Below are 21,061 nucleotides of genomic sequence, written 5' to 3'. Positions count from 1 at the left end.
AATATTTGTTAAAAATATATATTTATCAGTCAGTGGAAATTGTTGACACTAAAGAAAGGGACTTGGGAAGGTATATTACAAAAAAATAATTTTACATAAATGGAGGCATGGATGAGGGCCTGTGGTCTCTGAGTAAATTATCTTCCACATATTTGGAGAAACAGATAATGAATAATTACATTTTAGAAAAAGGGGAGATTATAAAGCAAGAAGAAAAGATTTTTTCAGATGCACCATTCACATATGCCTCAAATCATCAGGCAATTATTGAGTTTCTATGAATGACAGGCATTTTGCATAGACTTAGATTTGTGGTAATACCCAAAATACAAGGGACTTTGCTCTCTTGAAATTTAGTCCAGTGAGGAAGACAGACTGATACTCACTCAAATACAAATGTACAGGTTGGAGTCCTTGATAGAGCAGTGAAGTAAAGGCAATTATGAAAGACTGACATGGAGGCGCCGGCTGTGTTTCTTCTACGTTCACATTTCTGAGCAGATTTTGTTAGTGATTTGATGTGTTTGAAAATATATGAAAACTGTTTGCATTTAATGGGGTTTTCCACATCAGATTATACATTTCTAAAAAAGTAATTCTTACTGTTTTATTTTTTATTTCAGATAAAAATTTTAAAAAGGGGGTTTTCCACTTCAGATTATACATTTCTGAAAAAAAAATTCTTACTGTTTTATTTTTTATTTCAGATAGAAAATACTCATACATTCCTGTGAAGTACTCATATAACAATACAACTCGATCATTGAGGGCAAAACTAGAAGTTGATGATGAACTGAAATGTGACCCTATTTGCATAAACAATGAGTTACATAATCTAACTGAATGTAAACCTATTACTGTTAATATATCTCATGATTCATGTGGTTCTCCATATAAAAATTTAACATTAGATGTCCCACCAGGTAAATATCAATTCATTTCTTTTTGTAAATTTACAAAAACAGTGTAATTTTATGTGTCACGGGCTCTAGTGGTCACGGGAACTCTGGTGAGAGAACAGAGACGAGGGGAAAGAAATCAGTCATACACAAGTGGATGATCTCTCTGCTTTCGTAACCAAGTAAAAATTATAAAGTAATATAAGCTTTCTGTTCACATCCACTAGGCACTCTGCCTAATCTTTTGCTAAAATGTTCCTGTAAATTATATATAAAGTATCCTGCTAAGTGATTGTCCGCGGGCATTCTTCTTTCTCCTGTACTTTATTCTTTTAAATGCAAATTTGTCTGGAATATTTTGGAGAAACAATTAAGCTAACGTTTTGATGTTTATGGGAAAAACCAAAATACTTTCACAAAAAAAGGAGGTTTATAGTCGGGTTAAGGAGATCAAGCTGGTTTTGACAATTAAGCTGCAGCTTGGAAATATAAGGGGTGACAGGTGTCAAACAAACTCCAGGGAAGCATCTCTTAGCCAAATGCATTTTGTAAAAGAAACTCAGTAGCTCTGCAATTTTAAAGACTATCTCACATCATTTAATAATCCAAGATTATTGAACATTTTGTAGCATTTAATGTTAAAATCTGATGTGCTCTGAAAAAATATTTATTTAATTTACTGAAACAAATAATCAGTTGAACACAGGAAATGACAATATTTAAAAATGTATTTCCCAAGAGGTAAACCCTCAATAATCTGTATAATAATTATTTAATTAAGATAAATAAAAAAACAAAAATACAAAATGGAATAAGTGTTTTAAAAATGGTCATAAAACCGCTATTTTATCTATATGTTTGCTAGAATTTAATTTTTTAAGGTGGCATAAATTCTAAATGAACACTATAAAATATATGGTTAAAATATATTATATGTTAAAAATACTAAATAATAAAAAAACAAACCCTGAGAATTATTAGGTCTCAATAATTCTTTTTCAAAAGTTTTTCAAAAGTTATCTCAGTGCTTGCCAAATTCGATGTCATTCGTATAGTTTATTATGATACACATTATGATATATTAATAAGGTTTTTCTGTATCTTCTTGCAGAGCATAATAAATTTGAATTAGACAACTGCACAACAAAAGAACAAGCAAATACTACTATCTGTTTACAATGGAAAACTCATCAACCCTTTGAGTGTGACCCAAATAAAATTACATACAGATTTGAATGTGGTAAGAATATAACATTGATCAGAAAACTTTTTTGTGGTAGAAAATTGTTCTAGGTATTGTTTAATTTTCTCTCTCACTTTCCCTCAGTCTCTCTCTTTCTTTCTTATCTTTTTTTCCCCCTGTGGTATGTTTGGAGTCAAATAATTATAATGTATATACCACTCAAAAAAATTCACAAAATGGATAAATACTCCCCTGGAAAATAAATTTACAGGCATTGTGAAGACATCATGAGAGAAAGATGTTATAACAAGTAATGATACACATACTTTGTTAGAAAGAAAGGAAAACAAATACGAGACTACATAATTTAAGAGTTTACTATGTCCTCCACCAACAAAATTCATACACAAGTTCAAGAACACTTAACAAAAAAGAAGAAAAAGAATAACAAGTACTTCTAGGAGTAAATTTGGTTTCATATTGAGGAAACCAATAATTGAGATAGCATTTTTTGAGTGTATTATTTTTAATGAAATAAAATCTCTCACCCCTTGACATAATACCATCTGCCAGGCCATAGTTGGCATGACAAACACACAGGTTGATGGGTGCAAGCATGCACAGGATGGAGCATGGCACTGGGAAAAATCACCATAGCATAGATGCATGACTATGTTGCAAGCAGAATGAGGTAAGCAAGAGCAAACATTATGACAGACTGATGATTTAAAAAGAATCTATTTAGAAAACCTATTAGACAAAGGCTGAGGAGCAATCTCAGTTTCTGAACAGAAAATAATAAATTAATGCCTCATTTGATCAGCTAAATTAGGGATACTCTCAAATTAAGTTGAACATGATTAATATGAAAATCCAAAATCTGAAACGCTGTAAAATCTATAACTTTTTGAGCATTGACATGATGCACAAGTGGAAAATTCCACACCTGACCTCATGGGACGGGCTACAGTGAAAAGGCAGGCACCCAACAAAAAGTTTATTCAGAGTTTCCAAGAGAAAAATAAATTACCTTGGGTTATTATGTATACAAGGTGTGTATGAAGCATAAATGAATTTTGTGCTTGGACTTGTGTCCTATCCCTAAGATATCTCATCAGGCATATGCAAATATTCCAAAGTCAGAAAAAAATCTGAAATCCTAAATACTTCTGGTGTCGAGTATTTTGGATAAGGTATATTCAACCTGTATTTTCATAGAAGTTGAGTGGAACAAAATCAAGATCTTTGACTTAATTTTTTTACAATTTCAATAATTTTTCAATCTAAAGAATAATAAGTAGAACATTATAAATATATTCAAAAATTGTATGTGTGAAATATTGTATTAATATACTCATTTACAGTACTTTTTTTTTCAGATACTACAACATCTAATAAGACTAAAATTGAAGTAAAAGACCTTGAACCCAAACATAATTATATTTGTGTTGCAGAAGTACGCTATAATCAGCATGAGTATATTAAGGAGAACAAAACTATTGAAACAGATTTGGGGAGTGAGTATGCTACTTATATGTATATGTAAAATTGCTTTCCCTTTTATGTGCTTATAATTCTTTGAGAATCACAGGAAGTGATGGTAAAAATTTAGAGAAAGAATTTCAGAAAACAAATTTCTACTTATTTTTTAAGTTGAACTTTAAAAATAAATAATTCCAGGACCAATTTTTTTCCATATTGTAGGCTTTTATTGAGGTCATGTTGGAACTAAAGCTAATAAATAAAATGTTTTGTTCCTTCATTTCCCCTTTCTTACTGTAAACATCCTTCTTTTCTTGGTGCACTCTTATACTGTCTGCCCCTCTATCAGATCCTGCCTCTGATGGAAGTAAAGTGAGCAAAGAAACTAATAAAGCTCAGTGGCAAATCTAAGTATTGAGGGCAAAATAGTAATTGTTATTACTAAATTGCTAGCAATATATAATATCAAGATAACAATAATTAATGACAATTGTAAAATAAAATTCTGGAAAATTTGGAAGCATGTGGGAAGTAGGAAGAGAGAAGAAAGTGAAAAAGTTCTATAATTCCAGTCTTACTTAAGAGTATAGAGGTTCCAATCAAATTTGGAATTTGCTAGAAAAATAAGTTATTATAGGGAGGAAAATTGTGAATGACTACTGACAAAAAAAGAGAAATAGATGGTGTTGTTTATAAGCGGTAGAAGAAAATTATGGAATAAGAAATTCTACATATTGCAGTAGGAAAACGGAGAAAAGAGGGAAGAGGAAAAGAAAGTGAGAAGGAGGAAGAAAGAAGGTGGGGAGTATTAAGCAAAAAATAATAGTTAAGATAAGAGAAATATGTCACAATATATAAAAAGTCACAATGCATACAAATGGGTTGGACAGATACTCAGAATTGAGCAAAGACATGCTTCAGGAGAATTTTGTAGCCTTAAAGACGATAAAGTGATTTTAGAGGAAATTTCCATCACTTTGCTATATACTGAATGAAAACCATCGGAAAGTGCTTAGAAACAAATGCAAAGATAATAGAAGGACGAATATAACAGAGTATGCATTATTGAAAGAAGGGACAAACAGAATTAATAAGAATTTATTAACAAATCAAAAGACTGATTTTTAAAAATAATAATAGCAGTAACAAAACATCTCTATAGCAAAACATCTTTATGAATTACATTATAAATAGGATCTAAAAATATAGTAGAAATTCCAAAATTATAAAACAACATTACTTCCAAGTTAGATAACGTATAATTTTCTAGACATTATGCATTGTGAATATTTACCCAGGAAGAATTAGAAATTTGGAATTAAAATTATTCTTACATATCTCTCCACCCACCCACATATACTGTTTGCTTACTTTACCTGCTCTTAAAACATAATGAAGAAAATGTAGTTTACAGATGTTGGCTAGATATTCACAGAAAAGAAAATTCTTATCTTATCCAAACTATTCCACAATACAGAGAACATGGAACATATCAACTCATTTTGATTATGACTAGGGTACAAAATAGGCTTAGGGTTAACATACTGTGGATACCAAAGTTGATCAAAGCTGAGGCAATTATATCCGCGTCTCCTCTATGAACATAGGAACTAAATAGAAAATGAAATATTAGCAACTGGATTAAAATAATATAACATTATTGATAAAATTTATCTCAGTAATACCATGAATCCTCCAGCCTTAGAAAGCAGCAGCTTAATCATTTTACACATTATTTCACTCAAGAAAAAAAGAGGGATTTTTGTAAGATAACAGCAAAATAGTTCACATTCTTTTAGTTTTATATCTTATTGTTAAATCACATATCACATGATTCACTATTTAAGGTGTACAGTTCAATGATCTTTAATATTTTTAGAGTTCTGTAATCATCACCAGAATTTATTTTCAAATATTTCATCACAGCAAAAAGAAACTCTGTGTTTGCTAGCAGTCACTCCCCGCTTACTCCCAGTCTTCCATCCATACTGGCAGCCACCAATATGGTTTCTGTCTGAATGGATTTGCATTCTGGATATTTCATATAAATAGAATCATATCATATGTGATATTTTATTATTGGATTCATTCCGTCACTTAGCATACTGTTTTCAAGATGTATCTATGTTGTAATATATGTCTATTCTTTTTTTTTTTTTTTTTTTTGCTGAATAATATTTTACTGCATGAATATATCTTATTTTGTCTGTCCTCGCATCAGTTGAGTGACATTTAGTTTGTTTTCATGTTTTGGCTATTATGAATAATGCTGTTATGAGCATTCATGCACAAGATTTTGTATACACATACGTTTTCATTTCTTTGGGGTATATATCTAGGATTTGAATTTTGAGACATATGGCAACTTTATGTTCTCATTTTGAAAAACTGCCTATCTGTTTTTCAAAGTGAATGTATTATTATACATTTTTACCAGCAATGTTTAAGGGTCCCAGTTTCTTTACATCTCTATCTCCACTTGTTATTATTTTTTTTATTTTAGCCTTCCTACTAGATGAAAAGTGGTGTCTTATTGTCATTTGCATTTGCATTTCTTAATGACTATTAATATTGAGTATGTGTTTATTGACTATTTTGCATGTCTTTTATCTATTCAAATCCTTGGTCCATTTTTTTGTGTGTGTGTTCTTTTTGCCTGCCTGCCCCATGGCCGGTCCATTTTTAATTGGATATTTTATTGAGTTGTAAGAATACTTTATATATTCTAGGCACAGATCCTTTGTCAGTTATATGGTTTGCAAATATTTCCTCCCATTCTATGAATTGTCATTTTACTTTTTTGATCACGTAAATTTACTTTTTTGAAGCACGTAAATTTTACATTTTGATGAAGTTCATTTAATCTAGTCTTTACTTTTGCTGCTAATGCTTTTGGTGTCATATATAAAAATCATTGCCAAATGTGTTATCGTGCAAATTTATCCATAGTTTTCTTCTAAGAATTTTATAACTTTAGCTCTTAAATTTAGCTTTATCCACTTTGAGTTAATATTTCTACATGGTGTGAGGTAGTGGTTTGATTTTATTATTTTGCACATGACTATCCAATTTTCTTAGCACCATTTGCTGAAACACTATTTTTTTCCCTTTGTGGTCTTGCCATTCTTGTAAAAAAATTAGTTGACCATAATAATGGGTTTATTTCTGGATTTTCAGTTCTATTTTGTTGATTTACATGTTTATTTTTACACTAGTGGCACACTGTTGATTACTGTCACTTTGTAGTAAGTTTTGAAGTTGGAAAGTGTGAGTCCTTCAAATTTGTTATTTCTCTTCAAAATTTTTTAGAATATATAAGGGCCCTTGAAATTCAATATGAATTTTAGAATCAACTCATCTGTTTCTACAAGAAGCCACCTGGGCTTCTTAAAGGGAATGTACTGAATGTGTAAATCAGTTTGAGGAGTACCACCGTCTTAACAATGATAGTCTTCCAGTTCATGAACATGAAGTATTTTTTCATTAATTTAGGTCTTCTTTAATCTATTTTCAAAGTGCTTTGTGGTTTTCGGTGTGCAAGTCTTATTTTGTTTTGTTAAATTTATTTTTCATTTAATTTTATCCCTGCTTATATGGTGTTGTTTTCTTAACTCCATTTTCAGATTGTTTATTACTAGTGTATAGAAATACAATGGATTTTTCTGTATTGATCTTGCAATATGCCACATTACTGAACTTGTTTATTAATTATACTAGTGTAGGATTTTTGACACAACATATTCAAGTGATTCTTAATTTTATATAAAAAAGATAGCTGGGGACTAAAGGGATTGTCTAAATCCATGTTTCCCCATAATCCCCCCAAACAATATAAAGCTATAAGAAGAGCAAATAAAATTACATAAAAATTATAAATTTCAGTATATCTTGAAAAATTTAATATTTTGCATAAGTAGTAAAAACCTTACAGTCTTTATAAATCTGTATAAAAAGATAAGAATTCTAGAAGACTTTTTTTTATATTTGATAAAAGCACAAGGTATTTCAGTGGGGAAAAATAGTCTTTTAAACAAATGATTCCTGTATTCCTATAGAAAAAGATGGATATCAGCCTTTACCTCTCAACAAACACAAAAATTAACTCCAAGTGGATTCTAGATGTAAACACTAAAGCTAAAATCATAAAAAGTGTCTAAGTAAAAAGATAGTAGAATATCCATTTGCCTTTAGCAAAGATTTCTTAGGGTACAAGAAACAAGAATTATAAAAATGTGTTTGATAAATTGGACTTCATCAACATTGAACATTCCTGCTCTTTGAGTGAAGCCATTAAGTAAATTAAAAAATGTTATGGATTGCAAAAATATATCACAATTAACCTTTTCAACAAAGGAAGTTTTTCCTGAATATATAGAGAGCTGTTTCAGCTAAAAAAAATAAGGTATCTGGCCAGGATCGGTGGCTCAGCCTGTAATCCCAGCACTTTGGGAGGCTGAGGTGATTGGATTGCCTGAGTCCACGAGTTTGAGACCCACCCAGGCAACTTGACGAGACCTTGTCTCTACAATAAGTCAAAAAACTAACTGGGTGTGGTAGCGCATGTCTGTAGTTCCAGCTACTTGGAAGACTGAGGTAGAAGGATCGCCAGAGCCCAGCAGTAACCGGGAGTGTGCCACTGCACTCCAGTCTGGGTGACAGAGTGAGACTCCAACTCAAAACAAACAAGCAAACAAACAAAAAACAAAACAAAAGGCATCTAATAACTCAATTAAAAGTAAGCAAACATTTATAATATATACTTTACACAATAAGATATACAAATAGCCTATAAGCACATAAAACGATGCTCAACCTCATTAGTCATTTGAGAAATGAAAATTAAAACAACACTGAGATGATATTACACATCTATTAAAATGGCTAAACTTTTAAAAGACTTAATGATACCAACTATTGGTACGGATGTGAAGCAATGACTCAGCAATTTCAGTTTAGGTATATACCAAAGAGGAAATAAAATGTCCATATGAAGACAAGCAGATTTATTCATAGTAACCCAAAACCTTGAAACTAGCCAAATGTCCATTAACTGTTGAATCATAGATAAAATGTGGTATATTTCCAATAACTACTAATGTATTTTTAAAAAGTAAGTATTGACATGAGGATCAATGCGAATGAATCTTCAGAATGTCATGTTGAGTGCAATATACTAGATGTTATAAGTACTCAACTTGTTTAATTGTATTAGTATTCAATATGCAATGAATGAAAGAACAGATTTAATCTATAGTAGCAGCAACTAGATCAGAAGGTATGTGGGGTTGGGTAGAGGAGGTGAATTGACTGGGTAGAGGCACAAAAGAACTTTCTGGAATAGAAATTTTCTATATCTTGATTGTGGTGGTGGTTATATGAAAGCACACACTTGTGAAAACTCATCTAGCTATGTTTAAAATGGGTACATTTTAATGTAAATTCTACCTCATACATTTTACTTAAACATTTATTACATTTTTCTCAGGTTCTAATGACTAGTTACTGGAAGCAACGACAAGTACTACTCAAATAATGACTACTAAATTTAACAGTGTTAAAAATTTCAGTTTTTCAGCACAGTGAAATCTAGAAATCCCAAGATTTCTGGACAATAGTATATATGAGAGGAAGAGGAGATTCTAAGATATCTTCAAGTCAGTGGAATGCTTGGATTCCACACTGGTAATTTGGTGTGACATTTACTTTGTTAAAGTAATTTACTGCCAAGAAAATTAAAGAAGCCTAGTTGTCTTTATGTAAATTTCATTATTTATTTATAATTAACCAAATATAACTGTTAATAATGCATGTTTATAATATGAAGAATGTTTTCTTCATGTCTTATTTTTCATATTACATATTCTTATTCTTTTAACAGTTCCAGGAGAGCCTCAGAATATCAATTGTACTAGTGAAAGTGCATTCCAAGGAGTAGTGACCTGGGATCATCCTGAAACTTCATTTCACAATTATTCTTTCTGTTTTAAGAATGAATCCGGTAATTTGTATAGAATTTAATTTTTTTATATCAAGAAAGAGAAATCAAGAATTTGAAAGTACTGGAAATGTGAATTGAGCCACGGAGTTATAGAACTCTCTGCACAGACACTGGATAAGCATAATATATGCCTTAATTTTAGAACTGTTTCCATTTACTAAAAACTTTCCATCTCCAGCAATGACCAAAGCCCAGAATATCCTCAATATTTGCTTGTCTTTCTTGATCTGTCTTAGTTCCAATCTTTGTACTCTAAAGAAAGAAAATTTATAGAAGATGATATTAATTTCTGTCTTGCAAATGTTATATAAGTTATTTGCACTGTTTTGAACTTGGCATTCCAACCTCTAAACAAATCAACAAACAAGTAAACACCTTGCAAAGGTTGCTTCAGTTAATACGCACAAATGTTGGGTGAATACAATGAACATGGACCCAATAAGCCACTGAGCCAGTTGAGTGGAATCTTGGGAACATAGTTCTAGTTTAGAATTAGACTTCTGCAGAAATAAATGCAGTCAAAAATCCTGAGCAGCCTAACAACTGGGCTCACCCCATTCTAATCTTTTACCTATAGGTTCAACTAAGAGTAAACTAAAACTTTCGAAGAATTCTGTCACTACGTATGTATGTGAGAAGGAACCAGACATAAATTTCCAGTCTTGAAAAGAAAAATGCTATTTATTTTCAGTGTTTAATTTTATATTTGATAACATTGATTTTGCTAGGGTTTTTTTGAGTATTAATAATCAAACTACTAAAGCAAAGTTAAATACACATGTAGTTTTCAAATTAGCATAAGAGGATTCAAATGCTATGGAGAAGAAATATGTACAAGATAACTAACGTTATGGTAATTTCAAAAGTTAGGTCTATGAGAAAGAAAAAAAAAGGAAATTCTAGGAAGACCAACAAGAAGACAATTAGATACTTTCTTCCTCATCGGACGCTCCTTTTACAAACTGTCTTTGGCTCCTGTGAAACACACATTGGTTTTTCTATTTTCTGAATTTTCTATTCACTATCTCTTGCTGTGGTCTTCAGTTTCTGTACTCTTTCTACTAAGAGCATTTTGTGTGCCAGAGAATGTGGTGAAAATTTGATGTGTTTACTGCTCCCTTGTATTTTACACAGATTTTTTTTTAAATTGCTGCATTTCCACTGTATTCCACAGTAAAATCTCATAGATAGGGTAAGAAGGATATGAAAGTTAGTTATTAGCAGTCTGATCAGTTTTGCTTTTTAAATTTGTTTGCATCTAGTATGGCTTTTTCTTATTTAGTGTTGCCCAAATTTAATAGCTGTCTAAATATCATACTTGAATGGGTTGGAAGGGAGAGAAGGGAGGCTGGACAAAATCAGGCTGTGTGTGACCTTTGCTCTAAAACTGTTAAATGATAGCTGAATCCAGCTGTGGATCATACACTAACATTTTGTAAAGTGCTCTTTGGAGCCAGGCCTACGGTAAACAGAGTGTGTTCTTCTTCTGTTTTCTCATTCATCTCCAACGTATTCCATGATTATCCCATTTTATCTAAGCAGAGTTGATAGAATTATAGTATTGTTAAAGAAATTCTTTTGACTACTCTCATTATTTCAAATAAAATCATTATTAAAAATGAATAGCGTCAGACATGAAGGCTCAGCCTGTAATCCCAGCACTTTGGGAGGCTAAGGTGAGAGGATTGTCCGAGCCCAAGTGTTTGAGACCAGCCTGGGCAACTCGGTGAGACCTCATCTCTAAAATAAATCATATACACAAACTGGGCGTGGTGATGTGCATCTGTAGTTACAGCTGCTTGGAAGGTTGAGGCAGAAGGATTGCCTAAGTCCAGCAGGTTGAGGCTGCGGTGGCTGTGAGAATGCACTACACTTCAGTCTGGGCAACAAGAGTGAGACTCCACCTCAAAAAAGGAAAACAAAATTTACAGGAAGCAAGTCTATGATATTTGCAGTTGATACACTTTTAAATCAGATATTAATTTTTATTTTATTTTTATCTTAATTATTTTAGTATTTCTGAAAGCTAAGTGTTAAAAAAGGAGAAAACGTTATTGATATTTATTTAGTTTTTGCAGCTTATCAGGGTCCTTTTGTAATGCTTTATTTAAAGATTTTTATTAAATATTTTAATAGCTACTCTGAGAGGAGAGGTGCATACTTTAATTCATAGTTCATGTGATGAAACAGTTTAACGAAACATATGACAAATGTTCAAGTTCAACAACTTGAATTGTAGTCTTTCTACTTCTGTGTTTTTCACATTTTTAGCATGATATCTCAAAGAACTGCAGTTTTCTGTCATTAACTTAGTGATGCCAAGTGACATTGAAGCTTCTCCATAATTGGAAGAGATCTGTACTTTATTGTACTCAAAGGAATCTTTTTTCAAAAGTTACTAAAATAATATGCTCCTTCCAAGGCTACAATGACCTTGCTAAAAATTATCTTGTGTAATGCTTTATTTTTTATTTTTTTAGGGGAAAACTCTTACTTTTTTTAGCACAAAAATCCTTTGGGGATCAACAGGTTTACACTATCTGAAATAATATTCAAGAGGATACTTTAGAGAAGTCTAAATCATGAAATTGCTAATGAATTTCCTGAGGTACTTTCTACAAAACAGAGAGGTGACAAGTAGAGAAACCAATGTCCTCCCAGGGATTTCCAGTGCAACACACATGACATAAACACATGTCCCTCTTGTCCTGAGGAAAAAAACAATTCAAGCATCTAGTCAAATACATTCTTTTTTTTTTTTTTGAGTTGGAGTCTCACTCTGTCGCCCAGACTGGAATGCAGTGGCTGCTCCCGGCCACTGCAGCCTCGACCTGCTGGGTTCCAGCGATCCCTCCGCCTCAGTCTTCCAAGTAGCCAGAATTACAGGCATGCACTACCACGCCCGTCTGATTTTTTGATTTACCATAGAGATGAGGTCTCGCTGCCCAGGTGGGTCTCGAACCCGCGGGCTCAGGCAATTCACTCACCTCAGCCTCCCAAAGGCGCGGGATTACAGGCTGAGCCACCGAACCCGGCTCAAATACATTCTTAATTTGTCTCTTATAACTTGTGCTTTGATGTCAGAGTCTTCAGAAAAATTGCTTAAAAACATGGAGGAAGAAAGAATATCCATATATAGTATTTTGGCCTTCCAACCAAATATTAGAACATTCCAATCCACCTTTGTAAGCACTGAAACCTTTGATTAATTACTGCTTTATAAAAATCTCCCAAGCATCAATATCTTTTGAACAATGTATTGTTCAAAAATAAAATCAATAATTTGACTTCTGTCACATTGATTAAGATAAAAACTTCATAGATCTACCTAAGTGGAATTTGTTTTGATACAGAATGGTGAGATTACACATATAAACCTACAAAATTAGGTCACTGAACAGAAGCCAGGTTGATCTTCAGAGCAGCATCTACACTTGGGTTTTATCCCAGTAAGAAGAATTCAGGCACTGGCCTAGAAGCTAGACTCCTAAGGAACTGCCAGAAACCCTAGTCAGAGGGTGCCGATCTCCCCTCTCTTGAACTCACACATGTCTGGCCCTCAAAGAGATTCTCACCAGGGACAGGACAGAACTAAGCTGGTTGGCTTTGGGGATTTCTGAGACATAGATCATTTTAGCGAGACTAGAATAGTCACTTTATCTCATTTACTATTTAGAATCTCATGGTGAGGTAGAGATATGACTATAATCTCCACTTTATGGATAAGTGACATAAGCATATGTTAGGATTTTTCTTTACTATTCCCTTGAATCCACTGGCACACCCAACTGCACCAGAGAAGTGAGGTATACATGACAAAGACCAAGCTTGTCCCTACTGCAGGCTCTTGTCCCCCATTGGATAGTAGATGAAGTGGTGAAAACTAGAGCAAGGATGCTGGAACCTCAAGGCCTGGGTTCAATCCTGGCTTGTTCTATACTTCCTGTGAGATCATAGACAGATATCTTGTTCTCACGTTGGTTCAGTTTTCTCATCTGCAAAACTGGATAATACCAAGGTCAACTTATGATTGTGGTGATGGTTAAATTAATGACTTCATGTGTACCACCTAAAACAGTACTTGGCACTTTGAGTGAGTGAGTGTTTTTCATTATCATTGGTATTATTATTATCCCTGTAACTTCTACCCAGAAACATGCTGTCACTAAAATCTTCCTTTAACCTATCTTTCTTGATGTCACTTGACTAGTCAAAAATAGTCAGCAGCTAGTGATTTTCTTTCCACTTAATACATGCTAACTCTTCTGTCTGTGATAAAAGACTCTTAACGAGATCCTTCCTCTCATAGTATCCACTGTCCTGACCAGGTTTGTCCCTAAACTCAAAACATTCTTTCTTTCATTTGTAATGTTTCCTTTTCTCCCTTACACCTGCTCAGTTTCACTCACCTTTCAATGAGCTACACAGATTCTGCTGCCAGTGTGATGTTTTCTCTCATTCTTACAGCCCCCACAAATTACTGTACTGTTCAAATTAGTATGGTACAGTTGACCTAATTATTGGTGATCAAATAGATCCTGTGTCCAAAATCCAAAACAGTAGCTAATATTGATGTTCAAAGTTTGGAGGTTAAGTATCAGAAAAGATTCACCAAAAATAATAATAATAATAATAATAATAATAATAATAATAATAATCGTTCTATAAACATTACAACTCAAGACTTTTATGGTATCACTCAAGACTTTTGTAATATCCACTGAGGGCTGTGTTTTCTTAGAAAATAAAGAGAGATCATTTATACAATGTGTCTGAACTTATTAAATATTTTATGTACCAAATTAATGCTATGAAACCATAATTTTTGAGAATTAGACTTTATGGTACAATTAAAGTTGTTCAATAAATCTGTTGATAATTGGATATACTTCTGAGTATCAAAGTCATACTTATCTCTTAATCACTCACTAATCTGACATCTGCTTGTAGTGTTTACATGTAGAGACCAAATTAAAATGTGGTAATCCTGACATTTAATGATTTGCTAATTAACTCCTTTTTATTTTTAGATAAAGAAAGCTGCTCCATACTCAGTAACATCACTGCAAAACATGATTTGAAGATATTGAAACCTTATACAAACTATAGTGTATCATTATATGCCTACAACAATGCACAAATAAAACGTAATGGAAGTGCTGTGACGTGTGGTTTCCAAACAAAAGCATATCGTAAGTCATATGCTTTAAATGAACTTTTTAACCTACAATACACCTATCTTTGGGCTTCATTTGGGAAGCATAATGACCTGGAACATTTGTTAACATCTAGTATTTATAACAATTTTAAACAAAATAATTTAAAAGCTGTTATCCTGATTCTCTGTCTTCCTAAGATAAAATTGTAAGAATGAAACACGAGGGCATATTAACTGGTACAATTTGTAAGATTTCAGGCAATTAAGTACCTATCAACTTAGATTAAAAATGTATTGTCTGTTGTTGTCTTTACTATCTAGAAATGTTATCTTTATTCAGATACCTAACACGTCCCACAAAGCATTGACTTATTCTATTCACCTGATAAACAGTTCATTAAAATGTAATATTTCATTAGCATTTTCTTCTGTTTGCTACACTGAACTACTCACTATTTTATTTTATGTCACACTTGCCATCTTTCACATGTATGTCTTGCCACATGTCTGATGCTCCCATATTTTCCAGACCCAAAGCTGTATCTGAGGTGGATATTAACCTCCATCAAGGACAGGGAAGAAGAAATGCCACTGTGCGAGGCAGTATCTATGACTCCAGAGACCCTAATGGGTTCCAGGCTCATGAAGAAATGTTGTCTCTACAATAAATCAAAAAATCAGCCGGGCGTGGTAGCGCGTGCCTGTAGTTCCAGCTACTTGGAAGGCGGAGGCGGAAGGATCGCCGGAGCCCAGCGGGTCGAGGCTGCGGTGGCCGGGAGTGGCCGCTGCACTCCAGCCTGGGCGACAGAGTGAGACTCCAACTCAAAAAGAAAAAAAAGAAAAAAAAGAAATGTTGTCCTATTCAGGGTTGAACATGAAATACTCTTAATGTCATTTAGATTCTGGTGCAAAAAGTTCAAGGCCTGGAGCCCTATGCTCTTGTTATTTTCCTGAGTTTCTGTGATACCACAGAAGTGGAAGACAAATTGCTGCCACACCTGAAGAGTCCATCTAGGTGTTTACCAGGATAGTGTAAGCACCTCAGGAAAGGAGGGCCTGGGTTATGTGGTAGGCCTTGGTGGTTTCCCAATCATCATTATTTTTCCTTTCCTCCCCTTCCATTCCACTTCCTTTTTCTCTGTTCTCTACTTGTACACCGGGATTATTCTTCAGGGATTTCATGAATTCTCAAGGCTTCATGTACAACCAATAGGCTAATACTTACTGAATGAATAGGTAACTTATTTTTGGTGTTTTGACATAGCTTTTTAATAAGTGTGCTTTCATAACTTACTCCTTCACAATCCCCAAACTAAGATTTAAAACGCTTTGTACTGCACACATGCATTGTCAAGTAATCTAAACATACATTAAAAAAACAAACAAATAAATTACAAACCTCTCTTTATCGTGATAGGTCCAAGCAAGGTCAAGAATTTGAATGCTTCCGCGACCTCAGATAATAGTATTCTTATCAAGTGTGAGCCTCCCGACAACCTTAACGGCCCCAATTCTTGCGAATACCATTTGAACGTCACATCTGAAAATATTACAGTTGAAAAATTTAATGAAACTAGATGCCATTTCCATGTACCAGATCTTCACTATTCAACAGTCTACACATTTGTGGTAAGCCTCTGCTCTCTATATCACTATAGTACCAAAATACATTATAATGATTAACACCTAGTACTTGAATAACATTAAAACCAGTGCTTCTGTGAGCTAGAGAAGCTCTGATGCCTAACGGAATAACTTTTTCAAAGTCTCAAAAATTTGACTTTAAAATTTCTATCCCTAGGACTAAAAAATTAGTTTAAAGTAAATGTTTCATTGAAATATTTCAGAATGTCAAATGATTTAATTACAGCTAAATTATAGCTCCTGTGTTAAGAAGCACTACACTTTATGCAAAACAGATTATTACTTTGCCAGATTTTTTCTTTGTCTTGGGTTTTTACTTTTGTTAATGTGAATTTTTAACTGCAAAAATTTTACAGGTAACTTAAGTTAGAAAATACTTGCAATAAATATTAGAAAATACTGGTGAACATGGAATTAAAAATACCTATTATCTTACAACTTATTGATCATAATTTGTATATATAGTTTCATAATATGTAATATACATGTATGTGCATTTAACAAATATATTGTCAACATTTGAAATACAGTTTGGTAAACTGTATTTTTTATATCTCAGTATATCATGCACATTTTCCCATGTTAAATATTTTACTGTTATGTAGTTTTTAGTGGTTGCATATGTTTCTATTATAAGACTTTATCACTTTCTGCTAGCTATTGCTATGTTGGTCTCTAATGCAAACGACACTAAGTTAACACACTTATTGGTAAATAACAAAATCCTTGAAATATGTCTTTAATAATTTATGTTTGATAAATTCCTGGAAACACCTTTATTGGGTCAACAGAGATTAACTTGTATTTTACAATTTTTTAGATCACCATTTTTTTCTATGAAAGTTACCAAATTACCCTTTTGTATCAAGGTATGAAATGTTTGCTTCTTGAGAGGCTCACCAACATTGAACAAGTCTTTCATTGTCTTTGACATTTAGAGGGTGAAATATGGTATTGGTGTTGCTTTTGTTTTAATGTTTCACTTGCTGTTGAGGGCAAAATAAGTTATTGTTCTTGTGTTATTCTTTTTCTCTTTCTTTCAGTTTTTTTTGGGGAACTAGTATTCGGATATAAATGATATTAAATTTTTTTGTCATATGTGTTGTAAATGTTTTCAGTTTATAGTTTGCCTTTTACTTTTCTTAATAGACTTTAAGTCATTTCCAATTCCCCTTTTTGTTTTTATACAAATGTATCTGTCACTTTTATTCCTGTTCAATGGATATTTCCAAAGTTAACTATTTAATATGATGTTGACAGCTTCATATCTTTTATCACTTAAAAAAATGTTTTTACAATTGTAATCTTTTAACTGAAAAAGTAGGTTAAATTATATCACAAATTGTTATGGCATTATGATAGATGATGCCATAGTTGTGATGCTGTGGTATGATTTATTTATATGATGAATTATATTGATAAGTTTTCTTTTTTATTAAATCAAAGAGGAAAAAAGGCTATGAACTGTCATTTAGTAAAAATTTGATTGTATCCCATGTCCTTATTGTTTATCATTAATTTCAAAATGTCTCCACATAAAATTTAATGAATCGTTCTTAAAGTAAAATGTTCTTATTGATAATTTCTAATGACTCTACAATTTCAATTTGAAACAAATTAATTTATTTGTTATTTAAGAGAGTGTGTCTACATTTATGATGCTTGAATTTCTTATTGTTGCTAATTATTAGTTTATTAAAAACAGTTGGATTTTATAATTTTGCTTTTGGATTGTACAGAATATTTTTACAACTCAAGGTATGATAAATATTTATGAATATTCTGTGATAACTGGGCAAATAGTATATTCTCTACAGGGCAAAAGTTTATGTATATATTTGTCAGATTTATCAGCAACTCCTTTAATAATACTATTCAGTTCTATTTTTACTTAAATTACTTTGGTCAAAGATTCTCATCACTTTTTTGCTCCTTTCAGTTTCCCTGTATATCTAAATTGATTTTACTTTATTTGTATTAAATTCAAGAGACACGTAGGTGTTGACACTAGTTATTTCTATAGTGTAAATTTTACTCTGTATCCATTTTCCCTTAAAAAAATTTATGTGCATTTTATGTATAATTTGTCAATAGCATATGTTTGAAGTTCCTTTTTAAATAAAATGTGAAGACACTAGCCTATTAATGGGAAATTTTAACTTTAAATTATGAATATTTTGATGTGTTGGGTTTTATTTCTTCATCCAGTTTCATTTTTTTTGTTGATTGTAACTATTAATATTATTATTGTTAATTGAGATAACATTCTTTATATCTCTTTTATTGTCTTTTCAAAAATATCTGACAACATACTGAAATAACCTTAAAGTTTCAATTTTAAATGAAATCAAATCAGTAAATTTTTATGAAAATAAATAGCATTGTATAAGAAATAGTACATGTCTTACAGTATGACATATTCACACTGACAAACTAAATTAATTTTTTATTACTACAATTCAGGTTAATTGCTACAATGGAAAATATTTTGGAGACCCAGCTCAAACATGGCAATCAACATCTTGTAAGTTATTACTTGGCTACTTTTTATATATCTATGTATAGAAATATACTAGTGCCTACAAAGCTATATTATTTTACATGCATACTCACATTTAATTGTTAAATTTTTAAGTTACATACTTGCCATAAATATAATATTTTTTTACTGTTGGAAAAACATAAATAAGGAACACCATATAAAAATATATATCAAATTCAAATTAAGAGATCAATTATTAAAGGATTGTTGAATTTATAAGTTAATTTATACATACAGATTATCAAATTATGATTATGTTTATGACATTTCTTCCTGCTATTAACATAGTTTCATGTATTATTTTAGCAGTTGTTATCTATTTTATTCTGTCCCTTAGATGGACATCTGTTTTGATTTACCTAATTGAAGCTATAATAAGTATTCCATTATACAATGTAGTTATTTAATCATTTACCAAGCATTAGTATTTATAATATTTCAATAAACGTAAAGATGCACATAAAAATTACTTAACTTTCATTATAATAATGCAAATAACAATTGCAGGTCACATTCCTCACTCACTGTTCTGTTCACCAAACAATCTCTTTTAGCCATTTCTAATTTCAGTTCTTCTTACAGTTTCCTTCATATACAACGTGGATGTGTGTGTATATGTTGTATACATATATATAAACAATTTTGAATATTGCACTTTCTAGAGTTACAACATTACCTATTGATCGGAGCCTATGGAGCAAGAAGACTTTATACTATTTTAAGCTTTTCTCTACTTGCTAACTTTGTAAATAAAATTAAATCATTTAAACTTTTGTGTCAACCCTAGACTATTTGTTATCAACCCTAGACTATTCCTGATACTGCCTTTGCCACTTTTAGATCTTTCTGTATGCCATATACAAGATTGTATATGGCATACAGAAAGATCTAAAAGTGGCAAATTTGATTCCCAAGTCAAATAAAAAGACACAAAAACACCTTATTTTCCACTGCTTTACTAAGTACTGTGTAAAGTTTTAGTTCTTTCTATACAAATTTATGGAATAAAAACTCTTAATGTTAAATACCAAACAATTCAGTCAGAGATCATTTATTTTATTTCCATATTAGCCTGTTCTTTTATATCTTTACAACAATAACAGTGTCATTGAACTTTTCCTCTCCTGGAAATACTTTATAGCTGCACCGCATCTCTTGGCAGGCATAGACACAATGGAAAATTTTATATTCACACCTTACTAGGCCAGACTTGAAACTGTTTCCCTCAGAAAAACACAGAAAAACAGGAAATGTAGCCTGCTAGCAAGGGAGTCTGTGGGACCTCATAGCACTGGACACAGCAATCTGGGGACCATTCTTTGATGCTCCCAAAGGCAACAGAGATGTGAAAGAATGAAACCACATGTGTGGGTGTGGGAGATTCATTTAGAAAGAAACCAGGATCTCTTACAATTGTCCAATGGACATGGCATCCAGACAAGTCCACAGGGCTGTGCTCAATAGGGCACTGTACTCAGGGAAACCCAAATCTAGGACTTCCCATGAAGACAAGAGGGTTCATGTATAGCATCCCCTGTCCAGAAGTAGTTTAGCAATCAATGAACATTTTACCATTAGCAATATTGCCTGGTTACACAGCTCATCATCTTCCACTTTTATCAGACTTCCAGTTCAATGGAGCTAAGAGTCCACATCTATTTTCCATAAAGGAGAAAAGATGTATTCGCTCTCTGCTAACATTGTTAGCAAATTAAAAAATGTATTCACTCCCTGCTACCATTTTCATAAGAGATTTAAAAAAAGCAGTTACTTTTAAAATAGTGATATCTATTTTAGGAAAGGACTTGGTATGTGAATTGATAGGCTACAGTTACTAGAAATGTAATATTGAGTTCCTTAGCATGACATTCCTATATTTGGATAACATTTTCAATTGAACTCCAAGGGCCCCTTTCTTCTTGCTCTGATCTGAATTCTTACCTGCCATCTTAACATTTTCTCTTTTTTTAAAAATATTTTTTATTAGGGTTTTGTGGGGTACAGTTAAGGGTTAGGTATACAATTATGTTTCATTCAGGCACCCTGTTGATAAGAGGGTTAACATTTTCTCTTATCTGATTTTCTGCTATGTGTACTCTAGTGTAAGAATAAATATTTTGATTTTTGCATGCATGGAAATATCTTTTTTTTTTTT

General features: G+C 32.2%; 1 protein-coding gene across 1 annotated transcript in view; it reads left to right on the top strand.

The window, feature by feature from the left end:
- Positions 1–21,061, top strand: part of PTPRC (protein tyrosine phosphatase, receptor type C) — a 117,347-nt gene that overhangs the window by 68,477 nt on the left and 27,809 nt on the right. The window contains exons 9-15 of the mRNA XM_008062424.2: positions 708–923; positions 2,011–2,139; positions 3,462–3,599; positions 9,443–9,562; positions 14,599–14,754; positions 16,138–16,349; positions 18,828–18,888. Of these exons, the coding sequence (XP_008060615.1) occupies positions 708–923; positions 2,011–2,139; positions 3,462–3,599; positions 9,443–9,562; positions 14,599–14,754; positions 16,138–16,349; positions 18,828–18,888 (1,032 nt within the window). The remainder of the gene's footprint in view (positions 1–707; positions 924–2,010; positions 2,140–3,461; positions 3,600–9,442; positions 9,563–14,598; positions 14,755–16,137; positions 16,350–18,827; positions 18,889–21,061) is intronic.

Source organism: Carlito syrichta, unplaced genomic scaffold (assembly GCF_000164805.1).
Source record: "Carlito syrichta isolate Samal-C Ts95f unplaced genomic scaffold, Tarsius_syrichta-2.0.1 Scaffold305701, whole genome shotgun sequence".
Classification (NCBI taxonomy): domain Eukaryota; kingdom Metazoa; phylum Chordata; class Mammalia; order Primates; family Tarsiidae; genus Carlito; species Carlito syrichta.
Note: the sequence above shows the minus strand (reverse complement) of the source record. Positions and strands in the feature narration are given on the sequence as shown.